The following is a 12,202-nucleotide window of genomic DNA, read 5'->3' as shown; positions in this document are numbered from 1 at the left end:
TTGCATAAAAGTTCACTGTAGTGGATTCAACAAAACTAGAGTATTTTTAACTTTGATAATTTTCACTGGTCAAATTTTTTGAGTCCAAATTGCTAGCCAAATAATATTTTGGCATAAAAAGTTTCATCTTCCGCGTGTTATTCGTTTCGCACGAGCTCACAACTCTAGAAAATTCCTCTTCGTCTCAAAAACACGAAACGCTCAAATTCCAAACCCAACCACAGAAGGCGGTCAGTCTCCATCAGTCATCATTTCAATGACGTGGTATCATCTTGTTGGAGTGCTTTAAGTTCTAGTTCTACAATATTATGATTTGTTGATACCAATTTTTTTTTTTTAAATCTAATATCATCATTAGAAAATTAATATGTATTTTTTTAATAAATAATAAATATTCAATTTACAATTAGAATAAAAATAAATGAAAATATCAAAATCAATATTTTAATATAATAGTGATGAATTTGGTGGTGTTGTGAAAAATGGCTAGCTAAATTTATAAAAATAAATTGTCTAGTTAAATTTTGGCCAAATTTTGTTGAGTTCACTACTAATACTCTAAGCTTACTTTTGTATAATTTTTTTGTATCTGTAACACGTCTCATTCCATTAATTACATAGATTTAGACTAAAATGAACCATTTTTTCCTTGGAGAATTGACATGATTTAAATTATATTATAAGGTTACATTTAAAAAAACAAGTCAGGTTGAATTAATTTAGAAAATATTAGAAGAGCAGGCTTGTTGTGAAAATGCCTCGTATAAATAGGTGACGATTATGGGTTTAAACTTCTATGTATATGGCGTAATTCATGATATCTATTGTTTTCTATTATCGTTATACCCTTAATAATGACAAGACTAGGATCAAATTAATTATGACTACACCTATTTCATGACAGACACGTCTAAATACTATAAAACTTGTTCGATTAAGGCATGTTGATTTACATTAAAAAAATGCATATATTTTGCTATTAATTTTATATGTTCTTGATCTTTTGTCTATTGAGAAAAGTTAATCCTATTGAGATCCATCTTGAGGATGGATTTCGATAATTTTTTTAATTGTTTTTTTACTTAATAATTAAGTAAATATTTTTTAATGATATTATAATTTTTTTAAAAAAAAATTATTTAAAAATATGAAAAATAAAATAAATAAATAAAACCAACAATCTTGTGCCACAAACTCGGTGGGTGTAGCACGGCTAGCTCTGTCTATTTCTAGTTTCTCTCTCGGTTTTAGCTGTCAATAGCACGAGTACTTCACGATGAGTAGGAATCCCACCAAACTTGTACAACTCTATCCCATCTTTGACACGTTCCACAATTGATAATAACCTTATAAAAGAGAAATTTCATACACCATAATACCATCTCAATTTCATCTCATTGAATAAGATGTGATATATTTATTATCATTAAATAATTATTTATTATATTTTTTTTATCATCTAATGATGATAAATGTGTCATATCTTATTTAATAGGATGAAAGTAGGATAAGAATATGATGTATAACATTACTAAAAAAATTATAAATCTTTTACGTATGAAAAGTTCTTCTCATCAGCCACTATTCACTATTTCATACCCGACACTTTATGAAAAATACGTCCATACCTTATGAAAAAAAACTATAAGTATGAGGTGTGAGAATAAATAATAACCATGTATAACATTATTTTTTACGTATTCATCACTCCTACATTGCTGTTAGCTTTTCGAAGCCTCGATATAATTTTAAGGTTATTTTCCTGTACATAGGTTGAAGAAAACTGCACTTTTGTAGATAAATTTGAAGGTCGTTTAGATACGGCAATTTCAATCCAACCGGCAACGCCTAATTTACCTAATATGACCAAAAGAGGCAAACTCGAGCCAACAGAGCATATCTGAGGCTCCATTCCGAGGCTAATGAGAGTGAGCGATGGAGTCCAAATTAAATTAGATAAAAAGCTGGTAATGCACAACATGACCTACTTTCGTTATTAAGTGCATGCCTATTTGTCTTCATCACTTATTTAGTATCATTCACAACATATATTTTTTATATGTAATTTAAAGCTGGCAGGTTAGATTCTCATGACGCCACTTTCAAATCCATACAAATCAAAGCAATAAAAGTAATCGAAAATAATAATAATAATACATATTTATGATGATCATGATGTGATAATGATACGATACATGATATATATTTATAATTGATAACTGATATATTTTATTTTCCAAGAAAATGAAGCTGTAAATTTTATTTATCCATTTTGAGTTTTGAATACATTGTAAATACATTGCAATTAAGGCTTTAGGCGGGGAGAAACCATGGCTAATTAAATAACTTGATATATATCAGATTTTACTATTTTGGATTTATTTTTCTCCCCTTTAAACAAGTCGCAAATGAAGAAACATACCCAATATTTCCACTTGTTCCGGTTTTTTTGAATCAATTTATGTAAAATTATTTTGTATCATGGCTCTAGAAAAAAGGGGAAAAAAAAGCTCATTACCAATCTTTTTAAAAAAATAAATAAATATGAAGTCTATATAAAAAAAATTAATTTTTTTAATAGTAAACTCTAATATTTTTCAAAACGATTGTACAATATTAGTATTACTCTAACATAATTATATGTACTTACTTTTAGTTCCAAAATAGAGCCAATTTACTCCTTAAAAACATGCATTTGAGATGTGTGACACGGCAGAATTATAGGCTTCTAGATTAAGCAAATTTTAAGATTTTTCTTAAATATTGTCCAAACAAATTAAAAAAGATAGTAATAATATTTCTCTTATCCAAGTAACGTTGAAAATGGAATATTCTCGCATTTATTTTCTTGTTTATGACGTGGCAAACACTATAAAATTGTCCCCCGCAAACACACCTCCATGCTATCTCATCACGCAAGAGCCTTTTCTTCCTCCCTCCCTCCCTCTCCGTTTTTCTTTAATTTTTTGTCTGTCTTCCTGGCTTTCAAGAAGATGGGTATTCTTCATGAAGAGAAGGTTCTTGAAGAAACTATATACAGCCTCGAAGAGAAAGTTTCTGTTTTCCTAGCCGAAGATAGTACCGGCGACTTGGACCGGTCTTTGGATGGCGAACCGGAAGAAAACAACTCCGATAACACTGATCCGGTTGAGAGGACCTTGTACTGGGAATCACGAGAAGCCTTGCTTCAGGTAAGGATAAACATATATTCATTCATATCTTTACTCCGGAAATGTACGGTTTAAGAAAATAAATATATTGTTATTTATTAATTTATAGGCTAATTAACCTTTGCAACAATTAGTCTAAAGAAAATCAGAGAATATCGTTGCAATTTTCACACAAAATATAATAAATAATTTAATTTTTTTAAATTTTAAAATAAAAATTATATTAAAAAATTATATTTTATTCAATTTTTTTTTTTAAAAAAATCACATATCATCTAACTACTTAACCAAACGTGCATAACGGTGGAAAAGAAACTAGAATCCAAGCTTTATGATCATAATATCGTAATGAAGATTCGGACATGTTTCTCTTTCATTCTCCTATTCCCACAATTAAATCCTACGTTGTCTGATTTTCTCAGGACTTGCGGGTATTCCCAGTTTGATTAGGATTTAACCTGTTTGACTTAATCTTGATTATTTTTAATTACCATTTGATAAATGTTTAAAGGAATTCGTTATTTCGATCGTATTGTGAAATATCTGAGCTAATTTATAAGTGTCTGGAGTAATTTGCATGCTTGTGCTTATGAATCTGGCATCAACATAAAGATATACTTTTGTCTTTTGGTCATATTCATGAGTCATGCATGAGAGGTGTCTGGTTTTAGAGCCACATGGATGGAGATCTTTTTCTCTGTGCTATCTTTCGGTACCTCCACAGAATTCTAAAGCTATTTGGCTACTCCCCTTTAGACCACCAATCTTAACGTGTTGTTTTCAGCGGCGCATACAAACTAGTAGATCATTTGCAACAGCAAAACACGACAACAAACCGCTAAAAAACAAAGAAAATGATCAGATATTAAGTAAAAAAAAATCTTAGTGTCCAAACAAAAAGGTCACTGCCGAATCGGTTCATTTCCCATGAAAGAGGTTCGTGATATTACGGTAGGTTTGGAATATTAGTATTTAATATAATTGATATAATATATGTATGAATGTAAAAGTTAAGAATATTTCTTTACATGATAATTATTAATAGGAAATAACTTTAATCATTCTAAGCATCAATAAACAAAATTACTATTCATCGTTCTTTCACGGCCTGTTTGAATACATAAACACTCTCAAGTTATCTCATCCAATCATTATAATTTTTTTAAATTTTAATACAAAATATAATAAACAATTCAACTTTTTCAAGTCTCAAAATAATAATAATATTAAAAAATAATATTCTAATAATATTTTATTCAACTTATCTAAAACTATCTCATTTCATCTAATCTCACAATCCAAACCAACGCTCAATCATCAATTTCTCAATGTTTATTGGTAGACGAGTGAAAATAAATAACTTTTCAATATCTTACTGCGAAATAGGTTGTTGGTTATGCTAAAATGGTTTCTCTATGATTATTTTTCCAGGAAATTTTAGATCACTATAACTTAACAGTACCAAAGTTGCGGCGAGAGATTAGCCAAACAATAGAGGTAGTGAAGGAGGCGGATTTCTGCAGGTGCTCCAAGCCAAGTGTTAATGGTTGCACCCATTGTTTGCGACGAGCCGTTGTCAACTTGCTTTGTGAGAAAGGATTCAGGGCCACTCTCTGCACCTCTAAATGGAGACACACTAGAAAGTATCCGGGAGGTAAATTAAAACCTCTCTTTCCTCTGATCTTTTGCAGATATATATATATATATATATTTATATATTATTCTCTGGTTCAAATCAAGATGAGACATTTGACAGATGGATTACTGGAAGATTTTCTCATGTTACTGATTATTTTCCCTCTTTTTCCTTTTTGTCTTGTTTCTTAGGGACACATGAGTATATTGAAGTGGTAGCAAGCACCTTATCTCTAAAGAAACACGTGACACTCCTGATGGAATTGGAGTTCCGGGACCAATTCAAGATTGCAAAAGCTTGTGAAGAGTACCACAAACTTGTGAGCCAATTACCAGAGTACTACATAGGAAAACCCGACCACCTGAATGCCATTGTTCATGTTGTGTGTGATGCGGCCAAGAAGTCGATGAAGGAAAAGAAAATACACATGGGACCGTGGCGTAAGAGAAGCTTCATGCAGATGAAATGGTCAGGTTCTAGTGAACAGAGGCAGCCCAGCTTTGAGCAATCCTTGAGCAGTGATCAGCTAATTTCATCATCATTAATGCTTAGGCAAGCGAGTACTCATGAATCATGCTTGCAATTTACTGCTGCTCCGGCCGTGGTGGTCACCTAATTAAGAATTTTTGGGAACTTCTTACACGTCTCCATCCACAATTTTGTCTCTCCTTTTGGGCTTGTGCTTAGTTTGTCAGCGATATATGGCTACGAGTTTGAAACTGAACTTATTGCGGCCGATATTTATATATTATGAATATGAGAATGTGAGCAGAGCGAGCCCAATGCCAAGCATCTCTTAAGTATTGTATTGTAGCTAGTATTGTATTTTGTTGGTGTTGATCGGACCTAAGTAGCAGTACTAGTGTATGTAGAATGCTCATTAAAGACAGCTTATATATACACAACATCTATTTCGAGCTTTCCCATGTATTTTACGTTTCTACGTGAAGGGGTGTTTGTGTCTCGAGAAGGGGTGAGAAAAAAAAAAAAAAAAAAACAGTGAACCGGTGGGTTTGGTCCCATTCAATCTAATCCGGTCTCATATGGTTCTATTTTTTTAAAAATGGGTCAGATTTTGATATATTTTTTTTTAATATCAGATTGGACCGATTTATATATATATTTTTAATTTTTTATATTGTATAAATTATTTTTATATTATATATAATTTCTATATATAATTATATATATATATAATTATATATAAAATAGTTTTGTATTATATGATAAATTATTAATTAATATAATATTAAATTTTAAATATTATATAAATAATTATATATTATCACTATAGTCTATATTATATTAGTAGTTATACTAATACTATATAATTATATATTATAATATATATTATAGTAAAAGATTATAGTATATCACTATAGTCTATACTACAATTATAACATATATTATAATATACTATAATATATTATCACTATATTATTATATACTATAATATATATATATACTATTTAATATATCGAAAAAATTAAACCGAATCAGAATCAGTAAAACTGAAAGTACTGATTTAAGAATATAATCGTTGCATATCGATTTTTCAAATCTCAAAATTAACATATATATCAATTTGATTTTAAAATACGTCTTAAACCGAACCAAACCTTTCCCTGCGTCGGATCGGCTGAAGTTGTAGAGTGGCGTATGATCCGAATGTAAACGGGGGTTAACAGATATAGTTGTTTATTGTCCTTGCTATTTGAACCGCGAACGTTGATCGGGCCGAAGTCTTATAATCGGCATATACAGGACTCTGTAACTTTAAGCACCGTTTTTCTTTAAAAAATTCTGAACATCTCTCTCGGCCTCTCTCTCTCGCATTCTCACTGTGTGTTTCAATCACAACCTCACTCTGTCTCAGACTCTGTAAGCAACGTTAAGTTTCAAGGTAGGTTCTTGCTCTCTTTGGATTTCTTTTCTTTGGTGTTCTTTTCTTTTACATTCGTATATCACAGTATGAGAAATGTTCCCAAACCAATTTGTTTCCAACCGACTTGATATATAATCAATGGATAGATTGCATGAAACCAGCACATGCAGTTTCGAGTGGACTTTTTACACGGCAAAAGAAAAAAAAAAAAAAAAAAAAAACTAACACCCATTGTTTGAAACACAAAGCACTGCAGACACCAAATGCAATTTTCTCTTTTTCCTGTTGGTTTGTTTTGGCTCAATTGGTTGTTTGGCTCTGGTTTGATATGCGAACCGCATATTTGTTAAAATGTCCGAACCATTTCCCTTTCTCTTTTTAACTCTCTGTCTTTGAATCTGGCGCATAGTTATGGTAGCTCATAACACCCACTTTTGAAACACAAAACACTGTAGATGCCAAATGCCATTTTCTTTTATTCGTGAGGTTTGTTTGGTTCTGCTTTGGATATGCACACTAACTATTTGTTAAAATGTCGAACCATCTTCCTTTCTCTCTCACTCTCTATCTGTCTTTGATTCTGGCACATAGTTATGCTGGCTCATATTGACCACAACTCAAAAGCATTTATCAGAGAAAGAGCTCAAAGTCCCACATTTATAAAAGACCTCTGGGTTCATAACCGGGTAAAAAAATTACTATCTTTTACACAACTTTTTCCTTTTGAATGTAGATAATACGTATTACCTCTTGGACATTTGTAATTGTGGATACAAATAACAATGCCTCGCATATGAGTAGAACTGATGCAAAAGTCACTCATTTTTCCAAGAAAAGTAACACTTCTTTAATTTGGCCTCATTCCTTAATAGCTTCTACATAAATGAGAAAAATGGCTTTAGCTCATATCAAACCACAAGACAATTGATGATAGTTTCCGTTAACCTTCTTTCTCTCCTATAATTTGAAGTCTTCCCCCTAGATAATTATCTTCTCTTTTAGTGCATTTCAATATCTCTTGCATTTTAATTCCCAACGTCTCGATTAGATACCCTTGATCAAAGAGGAGAAAACTCCAAAATAGAAAATATGCACACTAAGCATGCATTGCTTGAATATGGACCGTTACACTTTTTAATTATTTTTGGTTGTGTCTTGACTTGTTCTATGTTGTCTTCTACTGGTAAAGCTTTGTTTATTTGTTATTTTGTATATGTTATTTGTGGATGCTCATATTGGATTATTTTTAATGTAAATCTAAAAAATATTCTAATTAAGTAAATTACTAGTCAAGATAAAATCAATCAAATATGTTGTACCATACCACTACCACCCTCACAAATACGGGTTGGCGGGTTGGGGTTGAATCTGGAAACGTGCCAATTTGCCAATTGCATTTGGATCTATAAAATCGAATGCGACCTGTTTGCAGGAACATCTAGTGAGCTCTCTGATTATATTTTTTCACAAAAAAAAAAAAAAAAAAAAAAAACTCATAAATCATTCACAACCTTTAGCTGAGAAAACTCGCTGTATAGAATTGTGTTTAGTTGCCAAGAAAGCCCTGGAAAATGGAAGAAAGATACCGAGAGAATAGCATGATGAAGTTTGCCTCTTCGGAGGAACGCATGGGCTTCTGTGAGTACACTTCTTGTTAATACTTTCTTCGTGCTTGACACTCTCGTACCTAATACACACTTCGGTGGCCGAGAAGTTTTGAACAAAAGAAAGATAAACAGGAAATTTTAATCTTTGTTCTTCTTGTTCTTGTTCTTCTTTTTTTTGCCTCGCATTTGCTTGCCTTATGAATACTCGCACAGAACTGGGCGAGAATGTCAGCAAAACTAAGCTCAGAGGCTGTCGTTTTCTGTTGTTTCTGAAGTTTGTTTTTCCTATTTTGCCTGTTTGGTTGCTGAGAAAATGTGTCAAACAAGGGGGAAAAAGTAAAATCCCGATTTTAATACACATTATATTCTTGCGAGTGATTTTCTTTTGGTTCTCTCTTTATTGCATTGAAATTCAAATGGTATGTGGGTTACTCTGTTCAGAAGTATTTTGTTATCGTTAACATAAGAATAAAGGGGGAGGGAGGGAGGATCAAATCTACAGGGTCTCAACTAAGTGAAGAATATTTTGAGCATGCATGGTAGAGAGCAGAGTGCTTTCTTTGACACTCACTGTCAATTCATTGCTTACGCAAGCTCTTATTTTGCAGGGAAAGTATTCCCTTTCGTCCATATTTGCACAAACTAATCCTTGATCTTGGCCGGCAAAAATTGAGTCACTCAGTAACCAATTTTCTCAAGCCACATGTTGCAAATGTGGGTGAAGCGTTGCGGTCTGTTCTCACTGACCATGCTATCACATACGACACATATAGTGTATGCCATCTTCTCAAAATCTGTTTATCTTAAGAGGACTCTCTATATCTCAAGTCCAAAAATTCATTCCTAGAAAATGGAAACAAGGTATAAAACAATGTGATAAGCCATCCATGACATGCTCATCCAATGATTCTGTCCTCGAAACAAACACAAGCAGTGATGAATCTATGATTAATTCCCTTTTTGCGTGTATCAAGGACTTTGCAAACCAAGGTCATTTGTCAAAAGCATTCAAAACCTTCTCTCTCATCCAACTACATGCCTCTTCTTTGGCGTCTTATGACCTTATCTTACATCCACTTTCTTCTCTTCTTCTGTGTTGCACCAACCTTAAATCATTCCCACAAGGTAAACAGCTTCATGCCCAGATTATCTCCTTGGGTCTTGAACAACACCCGGTTTTGGTGCCCAAACTTGTCACTTTTTACTCAAGCTTTAACCTCCTAGTTGAGGCCTCAATTATTACTCAAAATTCAGGAATTTTCCACCCTTTGCCTTGGAATCTGCTTATCTCTTCTTATGTTAGAAATGAACTTTTTGGGGAGGCTCTCTCTGCCTTTAAACATATGGTGGACAGGGGGATCAGACCGGATAATTTTACTTATCCATCTGTTCTCAAGGCTTGTGGTGAAAAATTGGATTTGGGTTTTGGAAGGGAGGTTCATAACATTATTAATTCTAACTCTGTTGAGTGGAACTTATTTGTACACAACGCCTTGGTCTCCATGTATGGAAGGTTTGGGGAAATTGATGTTGCTCGTAGCTTGTTTGACAAAATGCCAGAAAGGGATGAAGTTTCTTGGAACACTATGATCTCTGCTTATGCCTCTAGGGGAATGTGGGGGAAAGCATTTGAGCTTTTTGAAAATATGAGAACGACGGGCATTGAAGTTAATATCATAATTTGGAATACAATAGCTAGTGGTTGCTTGCGGACGGGCAATTTTAAGGGAGCGCTTGACTTGCTTTCTCAGATGAGAGCTTTTGGCATTCATTTGGATTCTGTGGCTATAATTATTGGTTTGGGTGCATGTTCCCATATCGGGGTCATTAAATTGGGAAAAGAAATGCATGGTTCTGCTATTCGTAGCTGTAGTGATGGGTTTGATAATGTAAAGAATGCATTAATTACTATGTATTCTAGATGCAAAGACCTTAGGCATGCCTATATTCTGTTTAGATTGATAGAAAATAAGAGTTTAATTACTTGGAACTCGATGCTTTCTGGCTATAGCCACATGGATCAATCCGAGGAAGCATCGTTCCTTTTCAGAGAGATGTTGCTTTCCAGAATTGAACCAAACTATGTGACAATTGCAAGCATTCTTCCCCTATGTGCTCGAGTAGCAAATCTGCAACATGGGAAGGAGTTCCACTGCTACATTACCAAGCGTGAAGAGTTTAAGGGCTATTTGTTATTGTGGAATGCTCTTGTAGACATGTATGCAAGATCTGGCAAAGTTATAGAAGCTAAAAGAGTCTTCGATGCATTGAGTGAAAGGGATGAGGTGACTTATACTTCCTTGATTGCTGGATATGGAATGCAGGGAGAGGGACACGCTGCACTAAAAGTATTTGAAGAGATGAAAGGTTCCGGGACCAAACCAGACCATATAACCATGGTTGCAATTCTATCAGCTTGTAGTCATTCCGGTCTTGTAGTACAAGGCCAAAGGATTTTTGAAAAGATGCCAACTGTGTACGGCATAAACCCTCGTTTGGAGCATTATGCATGCATGGTTGACCTCTTTGGCAGGGCTGGTTTGTTGAACAAAGCAAAAGAGATTATTACCACAATGCCTTACAGGCCAACCCCCGCCATGTGGGCTACTCTATTAGGTGCCTGTCGGATTCATGGAAATACTGATATAGGGGAGTGGGCAGCTCAGAAACTGTTAGAAATGAGGCCTAAGAACTCAGGTTACTATGTCTTGATTGCTAATATGTATGCTGCTTCTGGTTGTTGGAACAACCTAGCAAAGGTTAGGACTTCCATGAGGGACTTGGGTGTGAAGAAGGCCCCGGCCCGTGCTTGGGTCGATGTGGGCATGGGGTTTTCTCCCTTTGGGGTGGGGGACACATCAAACCCCTATGCACAAGAGATTTACACTTTGTTGGATGGATTGACCGAGCTAATGAAAGATGCTGGTTATGTTGCCAGTGAGGATTTTGGTTCAGAAGACGAAATCATTGAGTAAGATCAACAATGGAATTTGTACTAAACAAAGCACTGCTAACATATCAACAATGAGATTTATTACTTTTTCTGTTCAAATTTTGAAGCAGATTTGAGTTCATTAGTTCAGAAGGCAGAAGCTTGTAATTTTATTGCATTCTTGCTTGTATTGCCTTGTTTATTTGTCTCTTTACCTTCATGAGAGAGGAATACTGATACTACAGTCATAATACAATAAAATTGAATATGAAAAATTCACATTTCAATTATCGAGTACAGATTTCAAGTTCTTGTTGCTTTCTTTGGGCCATGCTGATATTTTATCGCCGTGGTGTTCATAAGTGGATTACATATCAATTCCAGCCTAATTTATATCTAGGAGTAAGACATGCATGTCCTAACACGGTAACACCTCCTTGATTCTAATTTCAAAGCCGTTGAGTCCCAATATAGCTTGGGCCAATTCATTTGAGCTTAGCAATTTTGGTTGAATCTGCGAGCTAGCTAGTCCATAGAGAAACATATGATGAGAATTTTTTTTTTTTTTTCTTGACATTTTCCCACCTCGAGAATCAATTTTAAATTTGGGCAGTCCAATCTTATATTGCATAATGAGGAAGAAAATATCGTCAGAAGCTCAGAAAAAACTCAGTCCTCGGGGGATTAATACAGCAGAAAATGTTAGTTTGCACCCTCACTTTGACTACTTGTGTATTTATTTTTTTAAGTTTTTTTACTTAATAATTAAGAAAGTGATTTTTAATGTATTGATGTATTTTTTTTATTTTTGAAAAATATTTAAATATGTTGAAAAAATATGAAGAGAAAAATAAGAAAAAAATAAAAACCCACGTTTGACCTAACGGCCTCTGCCGCGCGACTCACGCAGCAGAGAAAGCAAAGAGCATATAACAATTGAACAATTACTCACCACTCCCCATTAAAAAAAAA

At 33.7% G+C, this 12,202-nt stretch overlaps 2 protein-coding genes across 4 annotated transcripts; both read left to right on the top strand.

Annotated features, from left to right (window-relative positions):
• Positions 1–2,906: 2,906 nt before the first annotated feature.
• LOC121253688 lies at positions 2,907–5,725 on the top strand. Its single transcript, XM_041153693.1, has 3 exons — positions 2,907–3,191; positions 4,602–4,824; positions 4,998–5,725. The coding sequence occupies exons 1-3, from the start codon at positions 2,994–2,996 to the stop codon at positions 5,420–5,422; spliced, it is 846 nt and encodes a 281-aa protein (XP_041009627.1). The 5' UTR covers positions 2,907–2,993; the 3' UTR covers positions 5,423–5,725.
• Positions 5,726–6,511: 786 nt separating this feature from the next.
• On the top strand, positions 6,512–11,517 carry LOC121253207 (pentatricopeptide repeat-containing protein At1g71490-like). Of its 3 annotated transcripts, none has more exons than XM_041153162.1 (2): positions 6,512–6,709; positions 8,907–11,517. In XM_041153162.1, the coding sequence occupies exon 2, from the start codon at positions 9,075–9,077 to the stop codon at positions 11,271–11,273; it is 2,199 nt and encodes a 732-aa protein (XP_041009096.1). In that variant the 5' UTR covers positions 6,512–6,709; positions 8,907–9,074; the 3' UTR covers positions 11,274–11,517. The 3 variants fall into 3 exon arrangements, with proteins under 3 accessions (XP_041009096.1, XP_041009098.1, XP_041009097.1); XM_041153164.1 differs by having other exon boundaries at positions 6,512–7,377; XM_041153163.1 differs by having other exon boundaries at positions 6,512–8,329.
• Positions 11,518–12,202: the final 685 nt, after the last annotated feature.

The sequence above is a fragment of the Juglans microcarpa x Juglans regia genome, chromosome 2S (assembly GCF_004785595.1).
Source record: "Juglans microcarpa x Juglans regia isolate MS1-56 chromosome 2S, Jm3101_v1.0, whole genome shotgun sequence".
In the NCBI taxonomy this organism is placed as follows: domain Eukaryota; kingdom Viridiplantae; phylum Streptophyta; class Magnoliopsida; order Fagales; family Juglandaceae; genus Juglans; species Juglans microcarpa x Juglans regia.
Note: the sequence above shows the minus strand (reverse complement) of the source record. Positions and strands in the feature narration are given on the sequence as shown.